The sequence below is a fragment of the Thunnus albacares genome, chromosome 10, assembly GCF_914725855.1.
Source record: "Thunnus albacares chromosome 10, fThuAlb1.1, whole genome shotgun sequence".
NCBI classification, from domain to species: domain Eukaryota; kingdom Metazoa; phylum Chordata; class Actinopteri; order Scombriformes; family Scombridae; genus Thunnus; species Thunnus albacares.
Window position 1 is genome coordinate 15,424,328 of NC_058115.1, and position 16,666 is coordinate 15,440,993.

The 16,666-nt window shown below is 39.8% G+C and overlaps 2 protein-coding genes across 4 annotated transcripts; one reads left to right on the top strand and one right to left on the bottom strand.

The window, feature by feature from the left end:
- The first annotated feature begins 582 nt into the window (after window positions 1–582).
- Window positions 583–6,370, top strand: tmco6 (transmembrane and coiled-coil domains 6). Of its 3 annotated transcripts, none has more exons than XM_044364396.1 (13): window positions 583–854; window positions 1,898–2,004; window positions 2,095–2,207; window positions 2,314–2,497; window positions 2,585–2,689; window positions 2,872–2,963; window positions 3,062–3,178; window positions 3,321–3,435; window positions 3,844–4,024; window positions 4,715–4,809; window positions 4,982–5,149; window positions 5,294–5,428; window positions 5,517–6,370. In XM_044364396.1, the coding sequence occupies exons 1-13, from the start codon at window positions 764–766 to the stop codon at window positions 5,538–5,540; spliced, it is 1,527 nt and encodes a 508-aa protein (XP_044220331.1). In that variant the 5' UTR covers window positions 583–763; the 3' UTR covers window positions 5,541–6,370. The 3 variants fall into 3 exon arrangements, with proteins under 3 accessions (XP_044220331.1, XP_044220332.1, XP_044220333.1); XM_044364397.1 differs by lacking the exon at window positions 583–854 and adding an exon at window positions 870–1,105; XM_044364398.1 differs by lacking the exon at window positions 583–854 and adding an exon at window positions 870–1,074.
- A 6,223-nt stretch (window positions 6,371–12,593) lies between these two features.
- On the bottom strand, window positions 12,594–15,802 carry aldob (aldolase b, fructose-bisphosphate). The gene is made up of 9 exons (XM_044364294.1): window positions 15,674–15,802; window positions 14,714–14,826; window positions 14,414–14,625; window positions 14,246–14,300; window positions 13,918–14,078; window positions 13,728–13,811; window positions 13,432–13,606; window positions 13,138–13,337; window positions 12,594–12,868 (listed from the first exon to the last, which is right to left on the bottom strand). Exons 2-9 carry the CDS (start codon window positions 14,823–14,825, stop codon window positions 12,773–12,775), a joined length of 1,095 nt encoding a protein of 364 aa, XP_044220229.1. The 5' UTR covers window position 14,826; window positions 15,674–15,802; the 3' UTR covers window positions 12,594–12,772.
- Window positions 15,803–16,666: the final 864 nt, after the last annotated feature.

Sequence of the window (16,666 nt, forward strand, 5' to 3'; positions counted from 1 at the left end):
GAGATCGATTCATGCCCGTTTGATAATAAGGACGTGTCTCTGCCAGGTGTGTCCGCTAGATGGCGCTGCAGCATCGGGGGGAGGTCAGACTAAAAACACGAAGAACTTAATTTTGTGTTTTGCACATATGGGAACCAAATGTGACGTTACAGTAATATCTTCCTCAGTGAAATCAGTGTTGAATAGTTTGAACCGCTGACTGTATATAAATATATTTATATGGAGGTCATTACAGCTCCCCAAAAGTGAAGCCAAAACATCTCGATCGCCCCCATGATCGCACCCCTAGTGGCTGGCTGCATTACATGTCAAAAGTCCCGCCCCCTCCATATTAGCGGATTGGACATGAGCCAATCTAAAAAAGAAAAGTACATGTAAAATATTTTTTTCCAAAGATGTTATTGTCATTTTAGGTAGTTCTTATCACGCTGATGTTTGTTCAAGTGCTCATTTTTCTGATAAGTGTGTTTTTAATGAGTTAATTTACGATATAAAATGGGATGTGACGTCATGATTGACAGCTGTGACAGCCACTCTCAAACCTCCGTCAGGCGCATAGACGTATGGCGTCAGGCCCGACTCTACTGCGCAGACTCTGGCTCCAAACGACGTTAGAGGCAAGACGGCAGTTCCCGGAAAGGAGATGTTTTGGCGTCACTTTTCAAATATGTAGACACCTCTCTCACATTTGCATTGCGGTAGGAAGTGGAGACGCTTCGCCCGTATTTATATACAGTTAATGGTTTGAATACAGAAGAACCAAATGTGGAGGTTGAACAAAGTTCGCCATAAAGTTGGTCGACAAGGCGGCAGCTTGGAGGAGATCAGGTTAAAGAGGCGAGAGCACGAAAAAGGTGAGGGGTCGTCGAAACTGTGTTTACCGTTAAACAGTCAACGTGATATCAGTTAACGCTACTCTACGCTTAAATGGTGTTGGCTAGTTAGCGTTAGTTTATGTGATGTTGAAGCGAGGCTGTAACAGCTAACGTTAGTTTCAATACTAACAAAGCTAGCTGTTATGGTTGGTAGAAGAAGTCGGCAAGTTTACACTACATCTTTTTTACTGACTCTAAGGTATTCAGGCACAACTAACAGACGTTTGCAGGTGACTGTTTAGCGTTACGCTAGATTATTACGACAGTTAATTAACGCTGGATCACTTTTGTTAAAGTCAGCTAAGCTAACTAGGTAGCGTTAAGTAGCTGTAACGTACAAAGTTAACGCTACGTTACTAGTGTCACATCTTTGCACTTGCTATATCGGTTAAACCCATCTAACCAGCTATATACATAAAGGTTTCTGTCAATCAACAGGCAAGAAGTTAATAACGAGATGGGCGATGTTGACAATTAAATATCCATCGCAATATATTTTATTTAATGCAAAGCATACTAATAACTTGTGTAACGTTAGCACATTTCATACAAAGATTGCATATACTGTGACGAGATTTTGTGTAAATTATGACTGTTGGTAACGTTTCCTTGAACAATAGTTAATATAGATTAAACTAGAGGTCGTGATATAACTAATCTCTGAGAAATTAAACAATTAAATAGCTAGTAGCTAATGTAGATACAGTGGCAAATCATGGGGCCATTTAAGCTCATTTCCCTTGGCTGGTACAAAGTGTATCTGTCAACACAATATTCGTATAATAATATATAGCAGAGCAACAACTGGTCGATGAATAAATGAAATGATCAACTGAAAATTAATTGGCAATCATTTAAGTCCTTTTTTAAGCATAAATGTGAAGCACTCTGGTTCCAGCTTCCCCAAGACCAGATCAGTGGTTTGTATATAGTCATCTTTACACTGGCTGGCTAAGTGTAGCAGGCCGCGGCTGCTGTCTGAAACAGAGGATTGTGTGATATTTGTAAATGTTCTGCTATAGCACTGAGACAGGCCCGCAGAGACAGACAGCTGGTGAGCAAGAGACTCCTGCTGAATGAAGATGAGGAGCAGCAAGAAGTCACCATGGATACTGACCCAGGAGAACAGGTAAGTGGCAAATACTGTTGTGGAAAATGTGTTGTCAGGTGCAGTAAAACAAAGGATTGTGCCGTCTGAGCCTGTTCTTCATTTCCGCAGGATGTGGTCAGTTTGTTCCACAAACTTCAACACTGCGGGCCTGAGAAGGAGGCCCACCTGAAAGCCTTGAGTAAATCTCTCCGTGACCCATCAGCACAGCTCACCTTCATCAAGTATGGTGGTAACTTTTGTTGCCACATCAAATGAGTTAAAATTATTTTATAGCCATGTTTTATCTGTAATGCATCATGTCTGTATGTGTATCTGCTTTCCCTCAAGGCAGGAGAATAGTATGCATCTGCTAGTTGGTCTCCTCACCGGTACTAATGCTCAGTGCCGTCTGCAGGCTGTTCGGTGCCTTCACGAGCTGTCTCACTCTCCTCACCCCAACGTCACCCCAGCCTGTCTGCCTGCCACCCCCTACCTGCTTACCTATCTGTCTGGACAGAGCACCAAGTTTACTGTTAGTACTCATTCATACCAGGCGGCATGTAATAAGACACAATCGTTCATCAGGTTTTTGACTGTTTGTGTCTGTGTGTTTACACAGGAGCTGTGTCTCTACACACTCGGTAACTTATGCCCAGACAGTGATGTTGTAAAAGAGAAACTTCTGGCCCAGGGGATCATACCCGCTCTGGCCACCTGTATAGAGGTAAACTAACAAGATTCATGAACATGACAGCAGCTCAACATAGTCACACTTGTGCTAGATGACAGCAAGTCATTGGTAGAATTTTTGTAAATAAACAAGATCACAATTTAAGGGATTTCTCACATTTACATTTTAGTAAAATGTAGAAATGTTAACATGTCTGTGTTTGTCTGTTTGTCCAGAACCAGAGACATAATCTAGCAGTGGTGGAAGCTGTGGGGTTCACCCTGTCTCAGCTGCTCCAGGCCAAAGATGCAGCAGAGAAAATAATCCCGTAAGCACGCCGGTTCATCTCTCCATTTTTTTTTATACATGGTACCTGCAATAGTCGGTTCATGTTGGTTGTATAATGCTCTCCCTCTCTGTCAGCAGAATGGTCCTGGCCTCTAGTTTACCTTCACATTTGTTATCAGTCCTGACTCCTGACCCAAAGTTCTCCTTGGGGCCTGCCATTGAGTGTGCGTGGTGTCTGCACTACCTCACATGCAGGTGAGAGCTGTACAGTATTCTCAGCAAGAGTCAACAGTCTGTTATTTACTCAATTGACACTACTACTGTTTCAGAAACAGTGTAATTTTACTGATCATAATAATAATGATCTGTCTCCTCTCTGCCTTTATCTTACTGAAAGCAACATGGATAACAGAGCGCTGTTGGCATACGGGGCCCTCTTACAGTGCAGTTCCTTGTTAGTGTCACTAGGTGGTGCTGTGGCTAAAGGAGACAAAGAAGAAGGAATGGAGTTGGTAAGGAAATGAATGGATCACATACAACTTTCTTAATGTTTGTTGCTTTTTAAGGCTCTTGTTTGTTTTTTGTTTTTTTTATCCATCAAACTTTGACCAAAAATATGTGAGAATTATGATGTATTTTTGGTTGTTTGTTGTTGTTTAGAAGAGTTTTTAAAATGTAATCAGCTTACAACTCGCATCACCTCATCAAGTTTTACAAAAGATGACTAAATATTCTGTTATGTGATCTAAAGGAATTTCAAGTATCTAAGAAGTAATTTTCATACTGAAGCATCAAAAACCATGCCTATGAAAATCAGCCACAATGTAAAGTAGACACCATTTGTAATATTTTTGTAGAAGTTTGTTTGTCTTTTAACTGTCATGTAACACAAAGATTTTTGTTGTGTTCTTCTACTCCAGCTTGTCTGTCCTCTGCTGAGGTGTGTGGGAAATCTCCTGTCCTCCTGCCCAGTTGAAGACCTGAGCGCTCAAGTGAGAGACGGTCGTCTCGTGGTTGCTTTGTGTGCACTTCTTCAAGCTTACTTCAAGACTCGACCAGCCTTGGCCAGAGAGAGCGCCTGGGTCCTCAACAACCTCACAGGTTAGACCCGTCTGTTCCAGTCACCTTTGAGCTCCGCTGAATCTCAAACACACATACTTCTGCAATGATTATGGTGTTTACATTTTGTTAATTTGAAATAGGATTTACATTATATGTACTCAGCAGGACAGTTTGGGTTCAGGGACATGTCATACCATACATTAAGGTATTATTAGGCACATGCAAGTATTGCTGTACACTTTATCAAATCCAAACAGTTTAGTTTGGATTCTATTTTAATAATATATACGCCCCATTTAAATACTAAATAAAATTAATGTGGGTGGCTTTACATGTTTTACCTGTTATAGGCCTTCTGTGGTACACTTGGAAATTAAAGAACATGTCTTAATATAATTCAGAACATGTCTTCTAAAGATTTCACTCTGTGTCATTATTTTCATTAGTAAGGGTATGGAGATCTTGCTGCTTACCATAAAGTTACTGAAAATGTTCTCCTATTATACTTTTCTGAAACATACCTGGTGCCAGATTTATGTATGCACTGTTTGTTAAAACGCCAGTGTTGCAGAGGAACGTCTATTGTGGGCAAATGAAATTGGGGGGACGATGTGGCTTTATCCTTCTGTATTATGAATCTAGAATTTACACTTGAGCGTTGATGTGTTTGTCAGGACTTTCTGTATTTAATGTCATTATTCACATGTATTTTCTGTCTTTCTGCTTCAGCTCACTCCGGTGCATTCTGCTCTGCTCTGCTGATTCTCAACTTGGTCCCTGGACTGATTCAGCTTCTGCCTTTTTCTCAAGGCATCAATACGATGGTCAGTGCAAGCTAAAGCTAAACTGTAATAAGATTGCTTTTATAATATACTTCACTGTCATCGTGAAACATAATGATCAGCGTTGTTTGTTCTGCTGTTTCCTTAATTTCTTTCTCTCTTTCACACCTCCGCAATCTTACACTCCCATCTCACCCTGCCGTCATGTGTTCAGATCCTGAGGGTTCTGGCAAATATTGCCTATAAGAAAAAGGAGTTCTGTGTCCAGCTGGCCCAGCTTGGATTGCTGTCTGCACTCTGTGCCACACTTAAAATGGCCGACCAAGAGATGGTGACCCTGAGTCTTGATGTTCTGTTCATGCTGGTAGTTAGTAGTACACAGGTAAGCAAAGCCACATAAATGACTGAAAACAAACTAGATGATGATGAGTTTTTACTAAGCTACTGTGTTTTACTAAGCTATATGCTGTTATTACAACTTTTCTCAGTGTTGTCTCATAGATGATGAGTAATTGTTTCCCCTCAGGTTGCAGAGGAGTTTGTCAGGCAAGGCGGGCTTTCACTGTTAGAAGCTATTCAGTACAACAGTGAAGGAGAGATGAGGCGAAGGGCAACATACCTCCTAGAGCACCACCTACAGTCCCACTCATCATACTGCTCTGTAAAGACTTTTGTTCAATATGTTTTCTTTGTAGAATTTGTACTAATCCAGAATTCAAAAATTTGTAACATTATCTTTTGTGTTGCAGGTGGAAAACATCCCATGTTCCTGAACTAACAGGAGAACATCAAATTCAAATCTATGGGAGACAGTGTGTCATTAAACACCAACATCATGAGGACACACCTGAGAATAGAGTCGCCTACTACTGCTTCTATACATTCATGCAATCAGTGAAAAATGCGGCCAGACAGATACCGTTTTTTTATATTTAAAGTTGTTTTTAAGAACTTTAAATGTCCATCCATCCATTTGCTGCTGCTTATCTGGGGCCGGGTTGTGGTGGTGGTGGTCGTCTTCCAGCTCCTGCTGCTTGATCCCAAGGCGTTCCGACAGCATGTTGTGGGGTCGACTCTGAGATCTACCAATTGGTTGTGCCTGGAAAACCTCCAAATATGATCTGTTTTAATATGCACTGATTATCAGTGTTGTTACCAATGGTATTGTAATATCTGTAAAGATTAAATATTTTTTTAATGCCTGAGACTCAATACTTCTAGTCATGCACTCATTCATAAACTTTTGCATTGTATTGAATCCATAATAGTATTTATATCCAGAATAGATCCGATGTTTTGTTTTGGTTTTTTCTGTTGCATTTTGAGTCACTATCATTTGAGAGGCTGAAGACAGATTGTTTTTGCACATCAAGGTTTCTCATCTGACATCTTCTGTATGTACAACTGCAGGTTTATATGAAAACTTACTGTAAATATCTACAATATTTACAGTAAATATGAGTGATGCAAAAACACCCTTTCTTGGTTTTGTGATGATGACGGCTCTTAGAACTATCATGTGTTTTACTGCCAATGGTCTATGCCTTTAATGCTTATACATTCATTATAAATTAATAAATATGAGCATCACTACTGAACACTACTGTATTGTTTGGTTTGGTTATTGTTTTTGATATTGACCACATTCTAGTATCTTTATTAAATACAGCATATCAGAAAGGAAAGATAAAAGTTCAGGATGTATTTTAATTATTGTGTGTTTGTATAATGCCTTGTAAGAGATCACTGGTGCATTATATATTGATCTTTTTTATGAACCCTGTGAGACTGTAAGGGAGAGAAGAATAAAAAATTAAAAGGATAGCTGCGGTGAAAATACCCTGGTTTAATAAGAATAGTAACAATTAATAATTATCATGGTAATAATAATCAGAATTAAGGTCATTGCTCCAGATCAGTTTTTTTGCAACATCTGTTACAGTCATTCCTGCTGTTGCTCTGCTCAAACATGCATCCAATGGTAGCAGTTCAAAGGGTGTGATGATAACTACCTTTAAACCTCAGGAAAATTAATCTGATAATCATAAACATTTTGATCAAGCCAGTAGGAGGACAAATGTTTGTCCTAAATAACGAAAAAAGAATAAGTCCAATTTCAAATTTCATAAAAAGTTTAATAATCTAGCTGTGTGTTTTCATAATTCAACCCAGAAAGAAAAGGTTAATGATCAGAGAACAACAGCCATATGTTTTGCTCTTATGCTTTTTGCCTTCAAGAATTTTTTTTTTTAATTTTAAATCTCACGTTCTTTTCCCACAGGGCACCAACTCATTTCAATAGCGATGTCTTTCACCTTATTTAACTGTTCTTATTAACTTTTGACATTGTGCTTCATGATGATGGAGAAACAGTCTTCTAGTCTGTGGATTTACACTCTCTTCAGGATGTCTATTTCTCTTTGTGAGTGAGCCAATATTGTACTGAGCTTCAGCCTGCATCTCACAAAGTGCTCAGCTCCTCCCCGTAATGAAAAAAAAAGCAAAAGTCTCAAATTTCCCCACTTCCTTTCCACCCACAACATTCCCTTCCCGTTATCATTCACACTGCTCCTCTGTCCTCTGCATGAAAAACTAAAACAAGGTGGGTCCCTTCATGTTTTTATATCCCTGCGTTCTTTGAGACTGCTTTTACAATCTTGCATGCAGATATCGAAGGCATTCTGCTGCGCCACAACTATTCAAGTCTAATCCAACTTGCATTGTAGACTTGCGAAACACAATCTGTGCTGTCGAGTGGAGAGTATACATCTGGTTCAATTAATTATTCTTCTCTCCCTCCACAGCCAAACACACTGTATAGTTTCCTGGCAGTGGAGGATACCGAGTCAACAACTAGCGAGAGAAAAAAAGGAATGGATGCGAATCAGGAGGCAGACCACGGGGTGCTGATGTCCAGCAAGCCTCTGCATCGCTTTGTCCAAAGAGAGCCCAGAAGTCTTGGGGTAACACATCAAACAATCCAGGGCCACAGCAATGAGATAGTGGACAGTTTGTGTTTTTTAAAAAAGTACACAGAAATAGATGTATACACAAACAAAGGTTGTGTTAATGTATTATTGGTTTCACCTGCCTCCTCTTCTCCTTACCAGATTGTCATTCTGATCTGTGGCTGTGCGGAGCTCCTGATGGGATTTCAGCTGGCCAGTGAAAGTGTGCAAACCTCTTGTGAAATCTACATCCCCTTCTGGCAGGGATTTCTGGTACATAACATTAGGCTGGTTAGCGGTAGTGACATGCTGATTCTTCACCTTCAGAGCTGGAAAAAATGTTGTATATGATTGGTTTTATGCCACTAATGTTCTGTACTTCTTATTAAAAGGAGTTTTTCTTGAAAAAGATTATCTCCTTAAACACACTGAAAACCTGATTTCAAAACTTGACTACTTGTAAATATGATTGTTTTCTTTCTTGATAAGAGTTGGATGAGAAAATCAATACCGCTCTCGACAAATGTAGTGGTATTGATCTTCACACCTGACTCTCTGCCAGGAAGCAAATAAGTGTATTTCCCACATTATTCCCACACACACTACTTATTGACGTGAGGCTCAAATACACTGGATCAAGTAGTTAAGTTCCTTAATTTTGACAACCTTGTTGTCTTCAAAATCAGCTTTAAATTGTAGAAGAGTGGGCCATTAGCTAGGAAGACTGTAGGATTTATTGTATGTTATAATATAACTTGATCAAATGTAGCCCACTCTAAAAATGACTTTGAACTTTCAACCCCGGTAAAGAGGAGCTTTGGTCACTTCTCCAGCTGCCATGATAATAAACATGTGAATAAGGCTACATGCAGTCATCAAAATATATTTTGGGTGAATGACAGAAGAAAATGATGAGATGATCTGTTTTTTTTGTTGTTTTTTTGAAGTTTCTTGTCTGTGGAAACTTGTCTATCTACACTGAAGTTCACCCATCCAAAAAGATGGTACGTATATTGGGATTTTAAATTCTAGCTGTGATGTTTGGTTCTTTCTTACATCCTTTACAAAAGTCTCTAAATCTTGTCTTTCCCAGGTGACAGTGTGTTTGTCCATGTATGTGGTGTCCCTCTTGGGAATCGTAGTCTCTATTGTCTACAGGATATACTGCTTTGCACACTTTGGCTTCCTTAGGTACCGTGGGTCACAGTTCTTGGAGCATGAGTGGACCCACAACAGAATCGTGAGTTACAGCGTATACTTTTAGGCTAAATGGATGGCATGCACATTTCCATAGTGTATAAACAGATTTCTCTCTCACTCTCTCTTGCTTTAGGAACAGCTTTTCGGTATCGAAGGCATATTGTTCACGTCCTCTCTGTGTGTGTCAGTGCTTCTCATCTTCCTGTGTGTCATCGCACGTTTAGCTCTGAAATCCACAAACACGCAGGTAAAACATTGTGTTGTCATTATTATTTGTTAAAACTGGCCATTTTCTCAGAGATTAGAAACTCATTACTCAAACTTAACCCTTTGGAGATCAATCAATGGAGAACAGTCAAAAGCTGCAGAAAGCAGACAACAATATACAAAGAATAAGTGAAAAGTAGGGATTTGTGAAGAAGACAAAGACATGAAAAGTAGAATAAAATTCATAGAGGGGAAAAATTCTACTGCATTAATTTGTTTGCTGAAAACAAACCAATGTCTATTTGTGACCCATCATCACCAGATTTTGTAGTCACTTAATGTATATCAAGTCATTAAACAGTAGTATAATCGGGTTATAACCAGGCCAAGAAAGAGCGATTTTTTTCTCCACCCCTCAGATTTATCTTCTGACCCCAAGATATGCATGATAGTTTATAAAGTATAGCCAGATAAAGTAAACTCATGTCATCTTGACTTCACTAAAAGAGTCCCTGGCTGTATCTAAATTCATAATTTTTTAATATGTTTTTTTTAAATTATTTTTTAACCAGAAACGCCTCTTTGAAATTAAAAATCTCTCAAGATAGGCAACAATAACGATGAGTTACACCAACAGAACACAGATAACACAAAAATATGCTACAAAATCAGAATTAAAATGAAATGCAATTATACAATCATGAATAAAATTTCTAATACAATAATATGAGGGATTTTATCCTACAGAAACAACCTACATGTGAGCTTAAAACAACCTAAGAGCTGTCTAAAACCATAGAAGTAACTAAGATCAATCCAAACCAGTAGCTTAATGAGACTTACACATCATTATAAAATATCATCCGCAACCAGAGGCCAGATTTCATTTTTCACAATGACATAATGTAAATAATATTTTGTCAGTCATCATTTTATCGCTTTCCTGTTGTCGTTCATCCCTAACCAGTTCCTCCTTCATATCATCAACAGGTCATTGTCCAGCTCATCCCGCCACCACCGAGTGAAACGACATCAAACCTTTGACAACAAGATCAACCTTTTGAAGTATTTCCTACAATAACTAACTCTGATTTTCCTGCAGTACACCCAGCCTGTGAAAAAGATGTCATTAATCTGCAGTTTATTATATGTGAATGTTGCACCACCTAGTGGCAGCAGCCCAATAGCGCAGTCACAACTTTTTTAGTAATTGTGGACACATCAAAGCAGCTACAAGGAGTTTTTAACTAGTTATGAAACAGTCTGAATTTAATCCTGATGCTATGCTATTTTGATATATATGTTATTCTAAGTGCCTGCCACTGGGTGGGATTCCCTGCAAAATGAAACAAAATGATTTACGGCACACAGACCGGAAAAGCCTATGTTTACATTACATGTAGCATTGTAGCATAATGGAGTACAAAGACGTTACTTAGACGATGAGAAGACATTTCTCTTCATTTGATTATCTCCATTTTGAACTGTACTAAAACAAAGTTTACTTTGCTTCACCATCGTCATATTACAGTTATTAATCCTACATAGTCACAAACAGATACATTACCTCATCGCTATGCATCCTGCAAATAGCTGTGTTTAGAAAAGAAAACTAGTATTAAAAATAAGTAGCGTCTTTCTTTCAGTTGCTTCCAAGTTCCTTGTAGTAACTTTAAGCTTTATTCAGCAGTTTGTGCAACTGCAGTAATGCGTCACTGACCTACATGTATTTGCTTTTTGTAAAGGCATCAAAGTGATTCCTGTCCTCTTATTTGAGAAAAATATTTTATATGCACTTATTAAGGGCACACAGTAACCACTAATCTCTCTTTTACTTACTTACTTACTTCATGGGTCATAGTAAACACCATGTTACTCACAGTGCACGTCAGACTTTAAGCCTCAAGGCAAACAGGTCTCACATACTAATACTCATATCTATCAATAAAGTCAACTGATTAATTACATAGTAATGTTATATTACCCAGTTTGATGCATGTTGTCCAAACAACAATGTGCAGTGATGTTAATTAACATTAGTAAAGTCAGACAGAAGGTGATGCTTCCAGCATAACAATAAATCAGAGGTACATTTTGCTTTGCTCTACAATCCACCAACCTACAGGAAATCCAGCCATGAAAATAATTAAATATAGCCTGTAAGTTTAAATTTTTATTATGTATTGTGGCCACTTTTTAGCCTTAACTTGTTATCTGCAATATTCACACAGTATATGCAGTAGTCGGGCAGAGTTCAGAGTGTCATTTAAACTGGAAATCTTGCTTTTGATAATAAATGTGATCCTCAGCAGACATTTCACAGTGTGACTGTGTTTTGCTTACTTTGACAAGCTTGATGTGGGTTATTTCTTTACTGATGGGTTTGAACTTTGGACTCTGGTCACAGGAAAGCACCCCCACCTCTGGTAGCTACTCAGTGATCTTTAAAAGAAAATACAGTATGTATGAATAAATCTGGCTTGCAATCTCCTTGCAGATGAACTGATGTGATAAAGTGGTATAACATCCTATAAGCTTAATTTTATGATTGCATTTATTGCTTTTATATAGTTCAGCTTGTGTATGTACATGTATATTGCTGTGATAAGAAGAACCTGTTGCCATCTTTTGCCTGTGAATGTGTAGAATACAGATTTGAACCACTTTCCAAGGGTCTAGCTTTAACTTTTAGCTATATATGGTGCAATAAATGTATTGTCTTTGTTAAATAAACAATGAATATAAAATTAAACCATGCTCAGATTGACACACACATACAAATCAATATGCATGAACTGCAACTCCAACTGCACTCACAGATACAGTACTGTATGCACAAGTCAAACCACACAGTGTACTGTACTAGTTTTAATTAGTTAGAGATGGCAGACAGCTTCTATGGTTGGTAACCTCAACACAACTTCAAACAACTCTATAGATGATGAACTTCATGCCCTCATCCCATCTTAATGGTCACATATTTGTTTATACCTGTTTGTGAGTACCAAGATACCCATCCATTAATTCTGTAAAACTTAATTTCTTCAGGTTTTTTTCTGATGTTAATGTCAATTTGAAAGTGCTATTCAGGTTTAATCTTGCATTTCAATTTTGGTGATGGAGTAATCTTTTGTGATCCAGATGAAAATCAAACTGTGCCTTTAAATAGTTTCAGTTCCCTATGACTGCTATATACAAGCAGATTTATGTCATCCTTGCTCTGCTGTTTAGACATTCCTTCTTTGTTTCATTAAACAAATGCGTTCCACTGTAAATGCTTAGTCCCAATCAATCAACAGTGGATGAAACCCACAAAGCACAATCATGTGGCAATCCTGAAATGGAAGGCTCAAATTGGGTCCATTTATAGTCAACCATTAGGTTTTTAGAGCACAGCCCTTACTTGTGACATGTTCTTAGATGCTCAAGTTCTCAAAATCCAACAACAAAAACAGCAACGATACAAACAACTTTTTGGTCACTTAATTTATTTCCACTCATTTCATTAGTGGACAAACAGTAGTTCAACATAATAGAATTTCCCCCTCCCCTAGATGTTGGTAATATGGGAAGGAGTCACATCCAGCAGAGGCATTTCTTGTAGTCATTTGGTCCGTGTTCATGTTTGAGGGTTTTAAAGTTCACAGTATTTAATAAACGTAGCTGGCAGTGTACAGAGACTGCATGGAGGCCTTGTCAGCTGAGCCAGAGGGCTTGTACTCTCCTTTGGCAGCCAGGCCATTGATCTGAAGAGAGCAACAGAAGGGGAAAGTTAGGGCAAAGTCGCATCTGAATGTTAATGATCAGCCAAGTTACCTGCACTACATTAGTACAAGACTGAAGCGACAAAGAGCTTTTTAGAAATCATTTACCAGTAAGTATAAAGATAATGCGAGATAACAGTCATTTAATAGCCAGTTGCATACACAGTCCAAAATATAAATTGATAAGTGTCAATTATTTATTAATGTTCATTCATTGTTAGTGATAGTCATTCATGTCCTCTGAGGCTTACCTTGGCCCTGTTGCAGAAAGCCTCCTGTGCAGCGGTCTTGTTGGCAGCTTTGCCCTGCCAGGCTGCAAGAGCAGAGGCCTGGAGTGCACGGCCGTAAGAGAAGGTCAGCTTCCAGGGGCGATGGAGGGGCACCTGGTTGATGGCGTTCAAGTTGAGGGAGGCCTCCTCCTCACTCTGGCCTCCAGACAGGAAGCAGATGCCTGGAGAGTCACGGGAAACAGCATGCTACTTGTTATATACTGTGGAACTCAGAAAAGACAAACAAAGCCCTCTGTAAGTCACCAGAGAACTCACCAGGCACAGCGGCAGGGACAGTGCGCCTCAGAGCAGTCACTGTGGCCATGGCAACCTCCTGAGGGGTGTACTTCTTAGTGCAGGAGTGTCCAGCGGTGACCATGTTGGGCTTCAGCAGGGTGCCCTCCAGGTATACATGGTGATCAGACAGAGCCTTATACACAGCAGCCAGAACCTAAAAGATGAACATGTAGATTTATTACAACACATACTTTTAAAATGTCATCTGATGGGGAAAATGCTTCATTTCTAGTGGTCTTGTATTTGACTGACAGAGCCAGAGCTGGTGTACCAACCTTTTCTGTGACATACTGGCAGCGCAGCAGGTCGTGTTCTCCGTCAGGCAGGATCTCTGGCTCCACAATAGGCACCAGGCCATTCTGATAAGAGTACATGAATATACATTTAAAATGAGCCAATCACAATGATATAATGATCAAGAAGAATGCAGTCATTACTATTAGAGAAATTTGTATGATTACACACCTGTTGGCAGATACTGGCATATCTGGCCAGGACATTGGCGTTCTCTGCAATGCCAAGAGCTGATGGGCAACCATCTGAGATCTTGAGCACACACCTCCACTTGGCAAAGTCACAACCGTCCTTCTTGTACTGGGCACAACGCTCAGAGAGGCCATCAAGACCTGTACAGAAGGTACAGAAAGGCCAAGACACAGAATGTTATTATTCTATGGCTGCGTTATTGTGCAGAAACGTGAAAAGAAAGTTTTCAGAGATAAAGACTGGTTCCACTTGTAGGTTTTGAATTTTTACTTTCAAGCTCTAGTAGGCATGTTAAATCAATTTTTACCTTGCGTGGTGGTCTCTCCATCTGTTCCATTCAGACCAGCTGTGCCTTTGTCCACCTGAAAAACCAAACAAACCCATTAACTCTCAAATAGGTCAACATGTGAAATGTAGTTATGAGGGGGGGCAGTACATGAAACTGGATTGGGATCTCAGTGTGCAGCTTCCTCACCTTGATGCCGACAACAATCCCCTTGTCCTTGATGACTTGGGGGAAGAGCTTGCCGCTGTCTGCTTTCTGGTAGAGCGTCTCGTGGAAGAAGATGACCCCACCCACACAGTTGGAGATGGAGGCATCGGAGGAGAAAAGGAGGTCACGGAAGTAGCGACGGTTCTCCTCGTTGTTCTCCACGTTGATTTTCTGGAGACGCTTTCCCATGGTGCCTTGAAAGAAGAGGGCATGGAAATTATTTCGGTTGCACACTCTACAACCACATCACCTTTGGAACAAACTGTTTCTGCATGCACTCACCTGTTGATTCATCTGCAGCCAGGATTCCCTTTCCAGGAGCCACAATCCTCTGAGCAATGTCAGAGAGCTCCTTCTTCTGCTCTGGAGACAGGGATGGGAACTGGTGAGTCATCCTAGTGGAGAGAAACAAGTTATTTCACAGGTGATCAGGAACTCTTCAAGACTGTATTAAGTTTAAGGAAGAGTTTCTTTTTTTTTTCCTTCAAAACTCAACAACTCTATGCCTCTGACATCCTGCCTCTGTTGCACCACCTCTGTAAATATTTGGCTCGCATGGTTGAACTTTGGCCTTCAAAACAGATAACTTCTCCCTCTTAATGTGTAAGTTCATAGTTCACTTGGCTACATGGTGTTTATCCAAAGCTTTCTGCAAAAGACACCCCACTTTAACAAACAGTCATATTTGGACAAAGAATTTGCATAAGCAACTATGCATGAACATAGTTTGCTGCAATACAATAAGTCAGCAAAAAACAGCCTCAACGCGGATGTGTGTTTCCCTGCAAGTATTTGCACTTACTCCTGAAGACAAATGATTAATTGCACCTGCAGGCAACACGAGTCCCTTCATGCACATAGAACAGTACTTTCTTCAAGTAAAAATTAATCTGATCGTCAGACTCTGATGAAGACACAGTAGTGTCGAAACGTCAGTCTGTTTGCACAATTAACGGCTGTGAATTAATCAGTGTGCTCAGGTCCCTTCTGTTCTCTAAAAGCGAATCTATCTTGCAGCAATGAATTTGAACATCCTTACATAACAAGACTGACTGAAGAGTTCTGCAAACTTTAGGCAACAGTTGCAGCTAAAATCCACAAATGCAAACTGACTTCCAACGCTTGACTCTCAGAGACATGAGGAAACCCGCATACACAGTGCTAAAAAATCAGTTCACTTTTCCTTAAAAAAAAGGATTGCCGCAACATCGAGGCAGATAACAACTTGAAAACAATTCTTACTTGAGACTTCTATCAAACAGCGACGACGACAGAAATGGTGAACGGCCTCTGCAGCCTCCCAGCGGTAATTGAACTGATTGAGAAGGCCGAAAATTGTGCACAAAGTTGTATTTATCCCGTGTGGCGTCTCGGAGGAGGCGCTCGATCGTGATGTGGCGGGGCGTGTGTCGCCCCGGTAACGCAATTGGCCAGGTCAGACAGACAGGGGCGGTGTTTGTACTGTATGGCATCAATGCTCCTTTGTGGACTTAAGGTTCACATCAGAACATGGGGGGATGAGTAGAAAACACGAAGGGAACACAATGTGACGCCTGAAACAGGTTATAAAATCGAAGCCTGTGTGCATGCATGCATCACACAGTCTGCAAACAGCCCCGCCTCCCCCTGCTTTAGTCGGCTGTTGCAGCACACTGAAAAAAAAGAAAAAAAGAATGTGGAAATGTTATATGAGGTCTGCCGCAATGTTGCAATTCTGATTTCTTTTGTCTTGGTGAAAGTGTAGAAGCATTTTTTTCTTTTTTTGTCTCACCTGGATGTAGTCAGAGCAAAGATGTAGGATGGAATTATTTTACGATCATTTTCAGCGGTCAGACCCGTTTTACACGAGGAGAAACTTTTATCTTATTGTCATAATCATAATGATAATGACATAATTGATTGACTTCTGTAATATTAATTTCAAATTTAATAAAGAATTAGGGAGTGCTATTCTTTGCGTAGTGTAGAGGACTGAGTTTTTGCCTTTTTTCATTAGTTTGTTCATCTGTTTGACACAAATAAAATGCCATTAATTTGAGCTATAGAGCAAAACCTGCTGTTTCATGCTACCTTGTGTATCAGCCTAATGCGTCAGGTTGCTTTTCACAAACGTCATGCATAAACAGATCTCATATTGATTGCTGAAAATGGCCCCAAAAAACATAGTGTTGCCACCAGTTCACACGGTGACATCAGCAGATAGGGATATTTGACTCCATAGGCTGGGGTTGATCT